General features: G+C 36.7%; 1 protein-coding gene across 19 annotated transcripts in view; it reads right to left on the reverse strand.

Annotated features, from left to right (window-relative positions):
* The window catches only part of GPHN (gephyrin), a 313923-nt gene that overhangs the window by 211912 nt on the left and 82079 nt on the right, over positions 1-19932 (reverse strand). For all 19 annotated transcript variants that reach the window (XM_052782423.1, XM_052782421.1, XM_052782417.1 and 16 more), the window contains exon 2: positions 11227-11305. In XM_052782423.1, coding sequence (XP_052638383.1) covers positions 11227-11305 — 79 coding nt within the window. The remainder of the gene's footprint in view (positions 1-11226; positions 11306-19932) is intronic.

Genomic DNA, 19932 nt, shown 5'->3' on the forward strand with positions numbered 1-19932 from the left:
TTCGATCATGTCAAACAACACTCCAGAGCATCCTGTATTTTCTAAAACAATCACCTATCTGAAAATGACACCAATAACAAATTTCACAGAAACACCAATCAAAAATATCACTTCATAGATAAGATATATTATCAGATCCAAAAACAAATAACCAATTGAAAATAGAATTCTGTTAGATTAAAAATTTCTATTACAATACCATGAAGGGGATGAAAGTGGAGGTAAGAAGAGAGATGCTGTAGCTAAAGAAAAAGCAAAAAGCTTAAAACAGAATTAGTAAGGGTGTGAATGGAAGCATTTACTGTTGTAATATAACTGTGTTTATTTGAAATAACTGTCTGCAGAAAATCACTTGAGGTAATTTTTGAACCCTTGATATGTCAGTTTTGAACTTCAAGGCTGTCATCATCCATAGAAAATATACTACGTCCTGGTGATGCTCTTCTGATGTTTATATGCTAGCACGGACAAAGGGGAAAAGCATAAGTGAAGAATCCATGGTAAAATTCAAGTAACAGTGAAAGAAGGTGAGAAAAGTGTCTATGAAAACAACACAAGAATTATTGTGGATAACCATACTTCTTCCCTCTTAAGACACCATCTGTATAGATTTCTGCTGTACAGTGCTAAAAAGAAAGTGATTTTAAAGAGTCCCCCAGAACAAGTGACGGCAGGACAATTCTTTCTAATTAAGAAAGCAACCTTCAATTTAAATACAGTGAGTAGTATTGTATAAAAGCATGAAAACATCTCTGGGTAGCAATTTTCTGTATCTCAATGTCAGAATCATTCCTAAGATGTGTTGGCATAGGCTTCCTTTACATCTAAAGCTAGGTGTTCTATTATAATCTTGCTGTAGCAGATTATCCATTTCCCCTACTAACTTAATCTATACTGCAAATAAGTACAGAAATTTCATAGAAGCCTTCTCAAATAAGGCACTCCATCAAGTATTTATAGCTTTGACAAAACGTATCCTTTCCTACAAAAAGACTCATGTCTGGGAGTTAGCTCACAACTGATTTTCAGGAGAAAGAGCATTTCAGAAGAGCATTTAGTAATTTTTAATAGTGAGATTAGAGGAGAGAAATTTTCTCCCCTGTAATAAATTATTACAATCCCTGTGTTGAGAGGCTTTTGTTCCTCCATTACTGGAAGCTCCAAATTTAAATTCAGTGATGTCAGGGAAGCTCACTCTACTGTGAAGGACAAGTGTTTGCTGACCCCATGGAAAAATGTTTCAAGTTCATATGTGCTCCACTATTTATGAAACTACCATTCGTGAAAGAACTATATAAAAATAGCCATACCAGCTCAGTCTAAAGGTCCACATAACTCAGTATGATGTTTCTGGTGTTAAGAAACAACTGCTTAGGGAATAAACATATGACATAGAGCATGATTTGTCCCCTGGTACAAACTTACTGCCTCTTGCCATCTTCAGTTCAGGAGGTTTGCTGACCTAGATGCTACATGCAGATCATCAGCTTTAATAGCCACAATAGGTCCATCAGTCTAATTCTGTTTTTTGTATCTATCATTTATACTCAAGACTTCCACATGATGTTACATCAATTATGAAATACTAAGTTATGCTACACTTGAATAATTATGTACTTTTATTCATTTTAAACCCACTGTCTGAATTTTTTCCTGTCACAATTTCTGATCCATGAAAAACAGTGAATAATTGCCTCTGACTTTTTTTTTTTTTTAACTGCTATTCATTCTGTGTACCTCCACCACACATTGTTTCTTGGTTAAAGTTCTAGTCTATTTAATTTCTCTTTGTCGGGAAGCTGTTCCAAATCTCTACTTAATCTTAAGATCCATACCATACCCCTTCTAGAATTTAATACAGTAGTGAAGATGTAAGCACATCCCAGGTTTATACAGTCATATTAATAGGTCTTCTGTTTTGTTCTTGATTTTTTTAGTAAGTTCTCATACCTTATTTTCTTTTCTGAGAATATAGAAACACACGTAATACACTGCTGAGTATTAAAAGGATCTTCTCGGAGAACCATCCATGCAGGTTAACATAAGATCAGCACTGGACCATCTCTCTCCTGTAGATAAACACAGTATTTTTCTTTCCAATATCTAGACACTATGAGAAGACAGCCCCTTTTAAATACCCAGAAAAGATCTGGATATAAACAGAAACAAAGACTAGAGTCAGGAAGAATGAGGTCAAGTGAAAAGTCAGGTTAGCTGAGATTCAGATGAAGCCTGGAGGTAGCCAAACAGGCTTAGAAGATGCTGTTTGAGTTCTGAGAGTCACAGATCATCAGAGAGTGGAAAGCTGATGAAAATGGCAAATGCAACAGAAAAAGACCCCTCCAAAAGAAGCTTGAAATGAGAAGATCAAGAAAGGCAAGATAAGGTCACTAAGGTAAGACTAGAGAGTACAACTAGAAGCTGTAGTGGATTTGGGTTGGATGAGAAGACAAAAAGCAAAGCCAGAGAGATGTACAGCATAATCCCTCGAGGAAATCCCTAGCATTATACATGAAGCTTTTAAAAAGATCTTGGACTGTGATTTTAAAAAACAGAATATTGACCAGGAAGCTGGGTGGCTTTAAGTTCAAAAGCAAATGATGGGCTGTAAAATTATATTCAACTAAATGAACACTTTACATTCTACTCCAATCTATTCCTATCAATTATTAGTGCAAATGATTACAGAAAAAGGTCTTCTGATATTTAACTCTGAGAGTGTGACAGTACTCGGTACATACTCAATTCTCTTACTTCTTCTGTAAAAAGTAATTTTGGTCTGATCCTGAATATACCCAGACACACAGGAGTCTTGTCTATATTCTTTCCAAATGCAAAGGAAAAAAACACGATTGTATTATTACTCGTACGGTGTACTGGATCTGGCTGGGATGGAGTTGACTTTCTTCACAGCAGCTGGTATGTTGCTGTGTTTTGGATTTGTGACTAAAACAGTGTCGGTAGCACACTAATGTTTTAACTATGGCTAAACAGTGCTTGCACAGCATCAAGCTCTAGTCTTTTCCTTGTCTGCCACCCCAGCGAGTAGGCTGGGGGTGGGCAAAAAGTTGGGAGGGGACACAGCCAGCACTGCTGACCCAAACTGACAAAAGGGATATTCCATACCATAATGTTGTGCTCAGCAATAAAAGCTCAAGGAAAGGAGGACAAAGGGGGGTAACATTAGTGGTTGTGGTGTTTGCCTTCCCAAGCAACCCTTCCGTGTGCTGAGGCCTGGCTTTCCAGGAGTGGGCTAAACATCTGCCTGCTGATGGGAAGTAGTGAGTTACTTCTCTATATTAAGGCTCACTCTTGTACTATTGGAGAATGTAAGGTATTAAGACAAAATTATTTAAAAATTGCAACTGGAAAAATAAAAAATAGGCATGAATTCTAAGTTACAAGCAGAGTAGATACTTTTAAAATCAAGATTTAAAACATACATAAAAAAAACTTTTAATCAGTTTTGTGAAACTGTCTAGATCGAAACTTGATCAACGTTTCCCAACCTGTGTCCTATGTATTTCTTTTCAGACATCAGATAGTAAACATAGTAAAACAGAGCAAAAAGGACATGGCTTTTCTTCAGAACCTTTTAAAAAATGTTTTCTAGCATTTTCATTTATAAATGAAAGTTAAGTACATCTAATAAAAATAACATAAACTTTAACCTTGAAAATGAAGGACCTAGTAAATCTCCATAACCAATGATGTTTCTTATTCCAACAAACATCATATATCCATTTATAACTGTTAGTTCCAGAACAAGCCAGAGAAAAATATTTCTTTAAACAGCTCCATAAAAGAGTGAGTTTCAAATGCATTCAATTTAAAACTTCCTAATAAAAAGGAGCATACCTGGTTACAGATCCCATAATTATAGAGTGCATCCCTGCACCACAGAGAAGTACTAGAACCAATTCTGAAACTAGTACTAGAACTGAAAAGCCAGATGGAGCACACAAGCTGCAGCTGCCACGCAATCAAACAAGCCTTTCCCCTCAGCAACACTTATCAGCCCAGACACAGCACTGGGGCTGCACAGCCTCTACTTCCAGACCAACTTTTTCAGTTACTTGATTAGCTCATAAATTTCTTAATTGCAGGCTACTGCAGGGCATTGCAAGAGCAAAAGGAAGAAAATTCCTTCTAAGAATTTGGAAATTGTATGATGAGGGAAGACTGGTTTGTTCTGAATGTAACCACCACTGGTAGATAAAGCTGACATGGGGCTTTAAAGAGGTTACAGGAGACTGCTTTGGGCCAGGAGGTAAAAAATTATTAGAGTTGAAAATTACTAAGTGCTTCAGAAAGACATTTTCTTATGTTCTGCTTTGCCACAGACTGCTGCTAAGGTTTTGCTTCAGACAGATGAAGTTGTTCCTACAGATTTATGAGTCATTAAGCCTAAACAGTCAAAGAAAAATGCATGCAATATTAGCAATTTTTGCTACAAACTGCCAAGGAATCTTGTGTGTTGAGAAAATTCTTTTCTTGAAGTGCAAGTAATGGAGAAGGTCTTCAATGAAGCTGCAAAGTAGATTTCCCTCAGATAATCAGCATGCCTAAACAGAGAGCCCCTTACAAAATGTCTGTAGAAAACATTTAGGGACTTGTTCATGTGAATGGAGGTAAAAATTATTTGGCACATGAACTACAGAACAGTCTTTGTGATACATCTGATGGAGTCTGGTTGGACTATGGAGAAGCCAAGCAGGGAAACTGGCCTGAGAAGAAACCTTGGCCACTTAAGACAAGCAAGTTTTAATTACCTTGAAGGGGGGGTAAATACAATTTTTTCAGGCACATGCAAACTCTGCTTGCAGTTGAAGCAGATAAAGGCTTGTCTCACTCATTCCCCCAGACCAATCAGAAACCATCAGGATAGCATGAGGCCAATTCTATTTATATCAACTTTAAAAAGTGCTTATTAGATTAGACTCATCATCATCAATCACTTTAGGTAGGTGTCAGATGTTTGGAAGTTTGCCAAGTACAACTTTTTCATTAGATGCCATACTTAAAATAGGCTGCACTTCTGTTACACCTCAGTACTGCTTCTCTGCATAACAGAGTACTCTGGGCTACCATAGTGAGTCCTCCAGTTGTCCTGACAAAGATCACCTGATGAAATCATTTGATGCTCACAGATGAGCTCACTAAGAGGAGACAGAAGAGGCAAGAGAAGTACTTTTGTAAGCCAGGCCTACTAGGGAAAACATGTGTTAATGCAGTCAAGTAATGGACAAACAACTGAGTATGAACTACCACTAGAACGCTGCTGCAAAACAAGGTAACAGCAGATAGGATTACAGAAGAAATGTTTCCTCTCTGTGCTGCATTACTGAGACTAGCAGTTAAATAAAAGAAACAGGCACGATATTCATACCTTATAACAGGCACTGAAAAACTAGAAAGGTTGCACAAGGGGAGAGAGAGAGAACTATTATCATCATAACATGGGATCTGTAACCTTCAACAAGACAGAATACGCTACTGATTTTCAAATTATGAGCAAAACCCCAAAAGAATGAACTTGGATACTTCCAGTTATCCTCAACGACTGCTAGACAGGTTCCTTCAAGTGAAGACAGACACTGAAATTTTACATCCACAGACTTAATATTGTATTTATCAGGTCTTCAATCCTACAGTACAGCTGATGTCCTCAGTAAGATAAAAAAAAAAAAAAATCAGAGCTCCTCAAGAATTCCTTGATCATCTTCAGTCCTTAAGATTAAGTGACAAATTCTAAAGCTTTCACAACTACTTCCCAGAAAAAGTATCTAGCTCCTCCTTCTGAGGTTGTAAAATACAACAAGTGACAAAGATGACCTCTGTCAGACTTCTATCTCCTGTCATGGACAAATAGAATTCAAAGTTCATCCAGGAGTTTCTAACACAGACCTGTTAAACTTGTGAATTATTAACATTTTGGTTGTCTTTCTAAAACAATTACATGGAGGGTAAATAACATTTTCTTCTCACAAATTTTACAAAAAACAAAAAACAAAAAACCCCTATGTACTGCAGAAGCTTTTTAAAACACCACCTGATCTCCTGTCAAAAGTTACCTGTTATTATCTGTTACATTTATTTACCCTCTCTTAATTGAAGTCAGCTAACCTGAAGGAGATATGAAACACAGTTTAGATGTGATGTGCTTTTGCCTAGAAAGAAGTCATGCAGAATCTCTTGGATCTGAGATTCTGTTAATCTCTGAAGATGTTTCCAAAACAAATGTGTATCAGTGATTATGTGCAGCTGCAGCTACTGAATTGCACAGAAAGATTAAAAGCATCCTCCTTTCTGTCAAGTATTTTATAAACTTTATGTCTATATACAGGCTAGAGCTAAAAGGAACATTTTATAAAGTGACCCTAAGAGCTAAAACCTGGGATGTCTACACACAGAACTTCTGCCTGAAGTAGGTGGAGGTATACCTAACCCTCTAATGATCTGATGGCTCATGCTTCAGAGGTGTATTTAAATAACTTCGTCAGAAAAAAATTCAGTAGTAAAGAACCTAGGAGGAGTTTCAGGTGATACCCATATTGAATTCTATCTAACACATTTCTCTCCTAAGCACAGATTGGGTACTGAGGGTGGAAAAGGAGAGAAAGAAAGAGTGTAGCATTCAGTCTGCTCCCGAGCAAGGAGTCGAATGAACTGACAAAAATTTTCTGTCTTTCCTTGAGCACCAGCTTAAGAAATTTTGCCTTGCTACAGAGCCTCAAAGATCTCCCCACAAAAGCATGACTTTGCTAGCATCTTAAGCTGTTCAACTGCATTTTACCTCAGCTGAACATAGTCTGAAGAACATCTGCACCACCATCTAAGTACGACCAGGCTAGTTGCTCCAATTACACCTGCTGTCTGCAGCTCTGCTGTTTAGGATCATTCACGGAAAGACACCTGTAATCTTCTCGTGTAGATAAATCTCCTCTGTAGAATGCAAAATTTTATATATCTTTTATGTGTTACGGGAATGGTAGGCAGGCCTGGAGTGGGTGCATCATCGCATCATCTAAACCAAATCATAGGCTTTGAATATTCATAGCCATGTTAAGTTACTTATGTAGGAATCGAACTAAGTTCCATCTAGTTTTTGGTCATATAACTATGCTGATGCCAAAGTGCCAGAATGTATCCTTTTTCACAGAAGAAAAGAAAAGAAGAAAAAAAAAAAAAGAAAAAAAAATGGTTTTCCCTTCCAGCTCTCTACACTTACACAGGATCAAATATACATAGACTGTAATCTGCACAGCTCACTCTGACATTCGTAGAAACAGATTCCAGTTTATCTCACTGACATTTAGATTTTTTCCCAATTCTCCAAACAATCTCATCTGCTATAAATGCAAGTAATTCTTTCTCATCAGCCAAAAAGAACAATCCCTTTAATAATCTTTTATTTACTGTAGGCAACTCATACTTCCTCTCTTCCACCGTTGTTTTCTAAATTAAGTAACACCTGTCATACACTGCACTTTCTAACCACCTTCTCCTCTTGCTGTTCTCCTACACACCTCTCTATCTTTAAGTTTTGTGTGCAAAACTGGGCATTGTATACAGTAGAGACATCATGGGGCTCTGAGCAACCTGATCTAGTCGATGGCCCTGCTCATTGCAGGAGGGTTGGACTAGATGACCTTTAAAGGTCTCTTCCAACCCAAACCATTCTATGATCAGTGGCAACGAATAAAGAATAGCAGTTAATTCTCAAACCACCTTTTCAGTTGAACCTCTAATCAACTTTTTGTTCAAATTCAACTTTTCTGTAATTAACTACAAAATGAGATTTAATTGTAAAGTTGTTTCATGCTTCCTTCTCCCACAGCCAGTCAGCAACTCCTCACTTGATGTTTATTTGCTATGCTTGTTTTTTTTCTTAAGCAGCATTTCTATCTTCATTGACAGGGTAAAACACATACAAATGGAAAGAGATGAGCAAACTCCTGATTTGAGCAGCAGAGCTGTTATTACTAATGATGAGACAACTGAAGGAAGATCAAGTTTACAGAGTCCAGACTGCTCTAGCTAGGAAATCAGTCGGGGGGAAAAAAAGACTACCCTGACAATTAGGCACACTTGATATAAATCAGACACTAATCAAAAAACCCTACAATGCTGTCTTTATAGAGTTTCATTTCAATGTAAAGACACACTTTCAGCCCTCCAGAAAAAGCCTTCTGCAATAACAAAAGAGAAGTTGTCTTGGAGCTAAGACTGGCAAACAACAAGGAGTTGCCAAAATAGCTTAGAAAACTGTATGAAGTCTCACAAGAAATGGACACCATTCAAAATGCATTTTATATGATGTATCAAACCATCCTACTCTAAAACCACTTAAATTTTTTTTATACTATCCTCTCAGTGTATTATACTGTATTTCTACCTCTGCTGCAAACCCATCATCTACTAGTAATGCGAACTCCTGTTAAAAGTATACACTGATTATCTATTTATATGCTAATGAACCTAAAATCTCTTGCACTCTCCGTTAAACTCTTTTATTAGTGTCATACGTTACAAATGCACTGCAAACCTTTGAAGTGACAGAGCCATTTGTAGAGAAAGCATCAGAATTTTTCATGTAAATCTGATGTTGTTATCTGATATTAGATTACAAAGAAGAAAGACAGTTTGTCTACAGTCAGAGCGAATGAGCACCAAAGAAACCCTAAGCCATAAATATTAAACCAGTAAGAGGATGAATCAAATGTTATTTTGCTATTTCAGGTATCATTATAGGTGAAAATCTTAGCCAAATACTCTAGAGATTTTAATTAAACTTTACTCTTATTTCAAAAAAGGTTAAAACATCTCTTTGGCTGGCACTCTTATGCTTCTGCCCCGCACTGTCCTTTGCATTTATCTTTGCATAATGAAGAATTCAGACACCATGAGTCACCTACAAAAGGCTGGGCTGAACAATATAGCCTTAGACCGTTTCTTCATTTTGGAGATTCACTCACACTATTACATATTTTGCAAGAACTCTTAATAGGCACTCGGCTGTAAAACTGCAAGAATATCAATTTGGAAAACAAAACAGTCTATACATTCCTATCATCAGGCAGGAAGAAGCAGACTTTTCTTGCAGTATAATCTGTCATACAACAGACGTGTCATAAACAGTCCTTGAGACCTAACAGATGTTTTGAGACTTTATTCAATCTTTCAGTGATAAAAATGGCTACGTTGTAGTCACTTATGCTTCTTATGCTACAAGCAACAGAAATCCATTTCATTTATTTTGCAGATTACAATAATTTATTGCAATCTTCTTCATGTGAGTTATGGTCAGGGAAGGAAAGTAGAAGATTTCATCACTTTTGGTAAACAGTAAGGAAAATGATCATTCTACAAGAAAGGGAATTCATCCTTTCTGAAAGTAAACTCCAGAGGTGCAAAACCAAAACTATGTATAGCACATAAGCTCAAAAAACCACGTAACATTCTCAAAAAGAAAACAAACAAACCCCAAACACTCAAAAGGCAAATTTTTGTTGAAAATTAAACCTTTGAAATAGCTTTGACTTCAACGCTTAGATAGTAATTATTAAAAATTTGCATTAATTCTGTGAATCTAGAGCAACAATTATACTTATCCCCTGTATCTCTATTGTTTCAGAAGTATAAATTATCAAATATTATTTTCATAATGTCAAAATTTCCCAAGAATGCATGTATATACATGTCCTGGTTTCAGCTGGGATAGAGTTAATTTTCTTTCTAGTAGTATAATGTTTTGGATTTAGTATGAGAATAATGTTGATAACACACTAATGTTTTCAGTTGTTGCTAAGTAGTGTTTAGACTAAGTCAAGGATTTTTCAGCTTCTCAGGCCCAGCGAGCAAGAAGGCTGGAGGGGCACAAGAAGATGGGAGGGGACACAGCCAGGACAGCTGACCCAAACTGGCCAAAGGGGTATTCCATACCATGTGACATCATGCCCAGTATGTAAACTGGTAGGAGTTGGCAGGGGGAGGGGGTGGAAATTGCTGCTCGGGAACTAACTGGGTATTTGTTAGCGAGTAGTGAGCAACTGCATTGTGCATCACTTGTTTTGTATATTCCAATTTTTTATTATTATTATTATTGTCATTTTATTATTATCACTGTTATTTTCTTCCTTTCTGTTCCATTAAACTGTTCTTATCTTAACCCACAAGTTTTACTTTTTTTTCCCTGATTCTCTCTCCCATCCCACTGGGTGGAGGGGTACGTGAGCAAGCGGCTGCATGGTGCTTAGTTGCTGGCTGGGGTTAAACCACAACAATATGCATGTGTCATTTGCGGTAGCAACATGACAAAATAAATTCTGCATCTGCTGCATTACTAAAAATCCCCTGTAACTGAAATACGATGTCAAATATACCTTATTTTTCACTGCTTCTCAACCAATACTGAAAAATGTGCTCTGCCAGTGTAAAGGCCCATCATGTTAGGACCCACTGTGGAATGCACTACCATTCATGTTAAAAAGATGTGAATTCTTCCCCTTTCCCTTCCCTCATAACAAGTGGTACACTTGTGTACACTAGCAAGACCATTTTCGGCTAGTACTAAAGTTAACCGAAGAGAAAAAAAAACCAAAAAAACAAAAACAAAACAACCCAAACAAAAACACACAAAGGTTTAATACAATTTTAAGTCTGGCTCAGAGCTCATGAGGTTGAATTTTATTTTAGAGGAAAAGACCACAGTGAGATGAAGACCACTAGTCTTCCCATGAAGTAAAAATTAGATTATCCGCTCAGACACTTGGATTAAAACAGGTAGTAGAGGAAGAAATAAATATCAATTGAATGAAATCAGATACAAAGAAAAAAGATTCTACGTTAAGATAACTGGCAATAACATAATTAACCAGTAATCTCCTAATTTATATGCAGTTCCTCCTTAAACAAAGAAGGGCAACAATGTGCATACAACTCCTCCATAGAAATACTAGCATGCACAATCTGTTACCTCTGATGACTCTTGTACCCTTTACCATAAGTGCTCACTGGATATTAGTTCACAAACGGAAGTACGTAAAAAACAATGTGGTTTTAATAATATTTGCCTGTATTAAGGACTAACAACTTGGCAAGCATATTACCACTAAAGTATTAAGTGTACTTCATCATACTAGTTCTTCATATAATTACAAAACTACTCACAAGGATATCATGAAGAAGCTTTTCTTTGCTTAGCAATAAGAGCCAGATACTCACAAAGAAGGGTCTTGGACCAGATCTTTAAGGTTTATCCCACTACGATCCTCGGCAAGGTTCCTGAAGCAACTGTCACTCACTAAAAAAAATAGAAATAAAATTAAAACAAAACAAAACAAAAACAGAGAAAAGAAAAAAAAAGGTGGAAATTTAAGAACAAAATGTGGTTTTTTTGATTAACTAGAAACACTTTTTGGTGTTGGGTGTAATTTGAACATTCATATATAATCCGATTTTCAGTGAGGTTTTACCTAATTTAAAGATAACTCAATGGAAAGTGATAAACACCGTATCACAGATTACACAGAAAAAATCAGTTTCAGCTGGCGTCCTTACTAGTTCTCCACCTGTGGCTACAGGAAGTCTCAAACACAAACACTGGGTGCACAGGTATACACAGATATCCACACTCTTAACAGTAGTGTCTTTAATCATGCACCGGTCGGTATTCTTTACCTAATCAGAAACAGTAAGAGTTGCTATATATTTAAGTTCACAGTTGTTCATGGGTTAGCAAAGATGTTTAATATGAACAATATCCAAAACAAGCAATTAAGAGCAAAAATTTATTCAAACAGCTTATAATTAACTTATAAAGTGCATGTAAAGCAGCTAGTTACTGTAATAATTGAAATTACAACACAGTAAATTTCACAGAAGTTTAAGAGTATTAGTGTGCTTTCATTTTCTTCACTACATTAAATTAAAAAAAAAGGGGGGGGGGGGGTACAGGGGGAAGAAGACGACGTGATTTAAACCTGAAACTCCAAATCCATTTTCTTGGTTAATTCTTTCAGCACATGTACCCCATTCCCAGAAGCGGGCTCATTTCTCTTAAACAACACCTCAGTCAATTTGAGAGAAGGAAAAAAAGTAGCGGCACAAATGCTGGTCAGCATCAATTCAATGGAATTACAGTTATTTCTGACTATAGCAAACTTTCTGAAGGACACAGAGGTTGTGATATGGCAACCTCGTCTCCCCATTTTTTTCTTTGGTAGCAGGAGAGTCAGAACACTGGGAAGCTGCAAATTTGCAAGCAAGCCTCTTCTTAGGTTACTATTCTAGTCAGATTGAGAAAACATAGATGCCTCAGATAAATGTGAAAAATTTCAAACCCAGTTTTAACAACCAAGAATTCCAACAGTTTAGTTAATATTCACCAAAATCAAATTTCTGAAAACTAACATTTGACTATAATTGCCAATTAAATTACTAGCATTGATAGCAATAGGAGAGCTTCCAGCAAGAGGAAGTAATTCAGTGGAATGGGCTGGAGTAAGGCGTCTTACAGGAAGACTTTAGCACTCTACTGACCTGCATACAAGCACAGCCACGCTCCCTCACATCCTTGCAAACTCTAGCCCAGGAAACAAAACAAATATTCTGCAATAAACATGGGGTGGAAGCAATCAATCAGAGTAGGTACTACATTTCTCATGGCTTAGAAAACCGTAAATCAACACTGCATGTATTTTAAAAAATGGAATACTCTGACTGAAATGCAAGCTATTTATTTTAAACAGGACATAGGGTGAAACTGTGTTTGATGGTATGGCAGAAAGATCAGGATGATCAATGGTGCTTTAAGGTTTGAGGGAAGAAAAGGCACAAGACAACTTTGCACCACAGACACAAATTGTACTACATACATAAAGGCCATGCCTAACTTCTTGTCTTTAAAGCACAACCAAGGGAGACTTTTGCATAGGACATCTGTATGAACACAATCCCCATGCAGGATTTTATTGTCTTGCTTCAAAATTTCATTTTTATCTTTTTAACTCCCCAGAAGTTTATAAAAGCTAGTATTTTAAGCAGTGTTGAGTGTGTCATTTATGGAGAGATATGGCATTGTTAGCTGCTCCCCTCTACAAATATACCAAGTGGCTGAGCCTCTGATCTGTATTACACCCCCTACATATACTCCTTATAGACAAGGAGAATCACAACAAGAAAAGCTCCCCAAAATACATTTGCTCCATGGACTGTTGTACATACAATGACAGTCTATAAGGTACTAGAAATGTTTTTTAAGAAATTAAATATTGGCACAAATATCACAGCCATAGACTGAACCCACTCCTACCACAGAAACACATAGTCTGAAAAACATCACCAAGTGAGCTGTTACATGTATCAAAAGTGAAGAGGTTTTAGCAATAGCTCCAATGCACCCAACATTCGTCCTATTTTCAGCTTCTGGTTTCTATTACTGATGTTCTGTTTCTGACCCCTATCTAGTCTTGTGCCTAGAAGTAACAGAGATGGCAAGCCAATGGGGGAATTCAGTTCTCACCTGTCAAATACACAGCATACAAAATTCCATATGAAAAGGTTAAAATCAGCATTCACACTCTAATGTGCAAACATCTAGTTTACAACAGTTGTGAAGCTTTCCCACTTGGCATTTGTGAACTTCTAAATCTGTCCATGTGATTTTTTTTTTCCTTTGCTTTCTTTAACAAAGCTTTAAATGAGACCACATGGAAGAAAAATGGATTATTAGCCTGTTGATTTCCAGAATGAGAAGTCCTTCAACTCTGAAGGTAAACTATCATCTTCTTCAAATAGAGGTAGCATATAATCTGTTGCAAACTTTATCCTTTTTTAATGTCCTACAATTTGAAAACAATACAGCCCTTTAAAACTGTCACTTAACTTCTTATCCCAGTGTATTCCCAGTAAACACAAGCCCTCTTTAGATCAGAGCACTTCAAATTCTACAACTGTTAATGGTCATTTTCATATCATATGCTTTAGAAAAAAATGCAATCATTATCCTCGAAAAATGAAGGGCTATCTACAGTCTGGTAAAGAAAATTAATAAAAATGTTTACCTCCACAATATCAAAATATGCAATTCCAGAAAACTACTATTACCTGCCAGATTTTCCTCTTGGTTCTCAGAATTCAGAATTGCTTTCAGATTAGTAGTGGTTACCTGTTGATAAAAACCATCTTGACAACAAAAATGCTACACTCAGAAAGACAGTCACTGATTACTGTGATGCACTATTGGTTCGAAAATACATGGCCTACTACAACATTGAACAGTATGCACTGAAATATAAGATACCAATTTATTACATTTTTGTCTTTTAGTGATAACATCTCCTAAGTTCAGATCTTTTTCTTAGGACTTCTTCATCTATTTGTAATATTTTTGGCAGACATTCCATAGCAGATCTCTCTTCCTTACTTCTCTTTTTATAGGATCATTTATATGTTTAGTTTTTTATACCAGCTTCATTCAGCAGCTGATAAATACAAAAAATATTTAATACACTTGCTATGTTCTGGAAAGTACTGGTCTGGCAGAGCATTGTATTCTAGTCTGGTTTTGCTTGCGGTAAAGAATTATTCAGAAGTCTCATTTCAGATTCAGGTGGTTCTGTTCCATGCACTGCATGCAAATGTAGCAGGATTTAAGTATTTTGTTTTTATAGGCCCAACCTTATAGACACTGCAAGCAGCCACTTTCACCTATTGTAATTGTACATATTGTTGACTTAAAGACCTAACAAACACTGCTAAGGAAACTTAGGTTTTAGGATAGAAGAAGGTAACAGAATTTTTTCTCAGACCTCAAAACATCTCTCTTTAAAAGACTGTTCTCCTGCAGACATAGAATTCCTGTCCTATAGGCATACTTTAAAGAAGGCAAAGGAATGGGATAGTACCAGAATGTAAAGATTGATTCTCTTACTATTAAAATGGTTTTAAGGCATTTTGTAGGTCCCGTGAACAGTAACATCAGAGAGAAATATCCTGCCTCTTTTATCTGCCACTGCCATATTTTTCAAGTGACTGTGTGTCAACCAGAAAACATACATAAGACAGATGGCATATTACAGAAATTTTGTAGCACCTTCACAAGATCTATTACAGAAGACAGCAAATTAATTATAAGAGCACTTACACTATTTGCATATCTGCACACAAATCTCTCTGACGTATTTACAGAATAAAAAGAACTACTAGTCTGTATGCAAATTGCAAATGCTTATAACTGCTAGAAAAATATGTTGTCTGTGAGTAGCAGAAATAATGCAGGCTGGTTTCCTAAAAACCTGTGATCTAAATGCTATTTGCTATCACCATAATAAATCCAGATTCCCTTTGATACCCACACAAGGAAGAGAGCTAAAGCTAATACAAAGCCATGCATGTGAAAGCACCAGTCAATACCAATCTGCTTTCTCCTCAGTGGGAGTAATAATCTGAGTGTCCTCTTTCCCTGGCTGCTAATTTTCACTTAATTTATAGATAACTGTACCCTTAAAAATTCTCTTTTTGTTACATTGCAGTTAGTTTTCTATTATCCTGTTAACACTTTTTTAAACAGTTTAAAAGCGGAGACCTGGAAGACCAATAAAAAGACTGAAGGATAACGTTGTCTATCTTTTGATCATGTAAGCCTTGTTTTTCCAAGGCAGATAATCTAAAAACCATTTTCAAAATTGCAAGGCATTGATGCACATCAAATTTCAAGTTTCCTTCCCATTTTAAATTTCATTCTGCTAAAAATGGACATAAGAGAATGAAATCATAAAACGGCAACACTTTCAGTTTTAACCCACAACTATTTAACAACAAAAGTAGTTGCAGCACCTTAACATAGTTACTAGTAGGTTGTGCAGTATCTGGGCAAATATGTCACAGTGGAAACAATTTTAAAAATTGAGTTAAAGTACAGTGGTATTTACAGCACACAAATAAACAGCACTCAAAGATTTGCCTAGGTGTGAGCAGGGTCAGGCGACAGAAAACATACCATCCCCTCCACAGGTTCACATATTCTGACCTGAGCGCTATGCAAAAAAAGGTAACAAAACATTTTATTTAAATGGAGCATTAAAAGAGCTGAAATAGCCACATGAAGAAAAGAGTCTCTCTTTTATATGGATTGTAGTTTTTCTTTTTAACGTATAAAACTCATTAAATTATTGAAGAATAAGACTAACAAGTTCAAAACATTGTGCTGCTGAAATTAAGTTGTACAGGATATGCAGTATCAGAGATGGTTAATAATTTTCATACAAGTCCAGATGCAAATGATTTTTTTATCCCATGAGAACAAAGAATTGCATTCGAAAAATAAGCAGGGCCTTTTTAAGTCAGTGTTGTATCCTTTCCATTTACATAACCACTTAATTTCTGCTGTCAAAGAACATATCACGAACAGCAAGAGTTCCAGACAGGTGAAAGTAGCTGAGAAGGTCCCGATCACATCACTGTTTGAGTTTGAGCTCATTTTCCCTTTTATCTTTGAAAACTTTGTAATCAGAAATACAAAGACCGAGGTGCAACAGTTTGGAACAAGTTACAGAATGTATCCACTGGTGGAAATTTTTATTTTAAGAAGTAATGTGAAAATCTGATAGAAAAACAAAGGAAGACAAAGGCTGCTTCTGCAAGCTATTGATGAAGCCTGCAGATCAAAGAAAGCACACTGCTGAGATTAACCTATTTGAAATAAAAGGGCAAACCAGTAACTTCAACTTACTTAATAAAATTTATTTTCATTGGGCGTTCAGAGCTAGTCATAGTACCAAGACTAGCTATAGTTTCAATTCATGTATTATAATTCAGCCCCAAATACAAGTTCTGGGCAGAAAAGAGCAAGAACACATATATCTTATTCTGGTTATTTCAAGTCACCAAAATCCAGTAAGTAGCCTCTTTCTCACCCACACAGCAAGAGCATTCTTGTGCTTTCTCTGCCACATCAGTAACCACCAGTACAATGTATTTGTCCCTATTTTCTCTCACCAGGTAAAGTCTGATACAGCAGACAACCTATCAACCGCAAAGACAAGACTGCAGTGATTAGTTTGACTCCCTGTATACATCTGCCTCTCACACTTGATAAATGTTTCTGTCATCTGCTTTGTTTTTCACACAGTTTTTGTCATATACCAAAATATAGGGAAATTTTAAGTATGGTTTTTCAAGACAGCAAAATTTAACATCCACCTTTATGAACATCCCATAGCAAGCTCTTCAAACTGTCCTTCACTGGATCTCAGAGCAGAGCAAGTCTTCTCTCCCTTTCCTTTCAAACGAAGTGCTACGAAGCACCAACATGCTATCCTCAAAGACTGACAAAAAAGTACTACTATAAAAAAGGAGTTAATCTACTGGAAAAACAGGAGAAGAGAAAGGTTCAGGTGACCTAATGAAAAATGGTGTTATCAGAAACCAGAAATAGAAGTTTGACATTTGAATGGAAGGAGTAATGCCACCTGTAAGCCAGATGCAAAGGAGGGCTACTGCAATGATAAAGAAAAGTAAGACCTCTCAAAGGTTAAAAAGAGCTTTCTTGATTAGCTTAGCAAAATGAAAAGCATTAGATGGTTGCTGCTGGTGTGTTTATATAAATACACCAGCAAAACAAAATTCAGAGGGAGCAGAGATAACAAATAGTGTTGCACAAGAAAAATAACTGTGAGAAAAATCGGAAGAAATAGCAAATTTTCCAAGAGCTAGAGGGGTGAAACCTGACAAATAATCTTTCTCTAAGAACAGTGAGGGCAAGGAAAGTGCACAGTCTGGTTCTCGACAGATTTAGGAATAGATTAAATGACACAGGAATTGTTCTTGAACACAGGAGGCCTTCTGTGCCACAGTTGCTAATGCTGTAAAATTTATGTTAGAGCTTCTCTGAAGGCTATGAACTTCTAAACCCCCCCAAGGTTTCTCACATTTTCTAACAGCAATTAAATAAGCCACTTTTCTGTGTATCCATTAGTCTAGTGGGTTATGCCTCTTTCAAATGATTTATCATTTAAATTTTACAGTATTCGTGTGGCCTTAGGCTACAAATTCTGTACTGGGTTTTAATCTAATATTCTAACAAGCTTGAGTTTCAACTCAATCACACTGTAAGTGTGATCACTGCAGTGATCAGGTGAACTTCAGAAAAAAAACATGAAGTCATTAAAGACATTCAAATCTTTGGAGATGTAGCATTACCAACACTTCTAATTGTTTGTACCTGATAAAAGAATTAAATTCCTTGAAGCTACGAATACTAAATGCTTGATGGAATTGTTTCCTTTGGAGTCTTGTTACTTTTCATTAGAAGTAAAGTTTGTGGTTTGGATTTTTTTCCCCAACAAGTATTTTCAATAAGAAGTTTTTGTTGCACCTCCTTTCACTGTAAAACCATAAAAAATTCTAGGATGGGAAGGAAAAGGATAGAAGAAGATAAGCATATATAAGAGAAGGGAAGAGAAGACTTAAAACAACAACAACAACAACAACAAAGCTAAGTACTTTTGAAGAGTAATACCTCCTTTTAGAATTCTCTGAAATTATTAGTTCTATCACAGGTTAGAACAGCTGTACTTACAGCAGATGCCGAGAACCATTCCTTTAAAGGGCAGTCTTTACAAAGAGGTCTTGCTTTTCAGCTTTGCTTATTTCTTTAGGAGATGTCTGAGAGTGTTTTCCATTACTCTAAAAAAAATAATATTCTTATCCCTAATTTTAGTTTTCTTGTATTTTATTTAGTTCAGGAAAAAAATATGTTTAGTTTCTTAGCTAACAACATCTGAAACAATTCACAGCATCCTATGTAGGCCCAGTTTAACAGTTTACATGGATTCTTGGTTGCAATTTACACAAAGTCTACAATCAATCTCAGCTAGATGCACTTTTAAATATGACAAACTATGCCTATGCTAGATGCTAACACATTTCACATCTTATCTGCCAGCTTGATTAAGAAACACAAGCATCATGAGAAAAACTATACTACATTTTCCTAATGACACATTCAATCTATAAACACTGCATTTCTCATATAAACCACTCCAGTCACCTCTCTATGTCCTCTGTCCCCAAAACACAAATGTCTTATTATGGACCTGTGAGCCCAGGTTTGTATGATCAATTAATGACAGGATTTCAGAAACCACACTTCACATTATGGCAGGCAGCAACACCCCTCTTTGTATTGCTGCACAGCTAAATGCATACAGACCTGCTGGTACTTAGATAATCCTCCAGGACCAACCCGCAGGCCCCAGGGCCTCAGTGTCCTGTCTTCCCTCTACTCATGTCTCATACAGCCCCAGACACCAGAAATCAGGTAACTTGTCATCCTCAAGGAACTTGTATTTTCTGCACAGTTCAACATAGTCTGCAAGCTCTGTTAAAAGAAACCACCTCAAAAACACATAGTAAAAAATGGCAGGAAAAAAAACCCCACACCTACTTCGTTTGGTGTTACCCACGTCATTGTCCAGCACCTGAAATACCTAAAACTGTATCACAGCAGAAGGCGACAATTCCAAACTTGAGGATGCCCCTAGTCATTGTATCTATGGTTTGAGGAGATGCCTTCGCTGAATCCAGACCTACAACCATGCACTATGGGACTTCCAAGGAAGGACAGTATGAATTTTAGATTACAGGAAGAGGCAAGGGTAACACAAAGACAAGGCATGGAGCTGGAGGAGATCCAGGATCAGACCACAAAACCAGATGTCTTACTGAGTGTTTTGGGTTCATCTTCTGAGTTCAGGTGAAAGCAAATAAAGCTCATCCACAGTAGACAGTACCGGACTAGGGGAGTGACACAAAACAAGATTAACAGAAATGAGGAGGAAGCAGAGCTGACAATACTAAATGTGTTAACGAGCTAGTAACACTGCAGAAATCCCAATGACAACCAAGTGCAACTCCAGCCTGAACGAA

This window comes from Harpia harpyja, chromosome 3 (genome assembly GCF_026419915.1).
Source record: "Harpia harpyja isolate bHarHar1 chromosome 3, bHarHar1 primary haplotype, whole genome shotgun sequence".
Lineage (NCBI taxonomy): Eukaryota > Metazoa > Chordata > Aves > Accipitriformes > Accipitridae > Harpia > Harpia harpyja.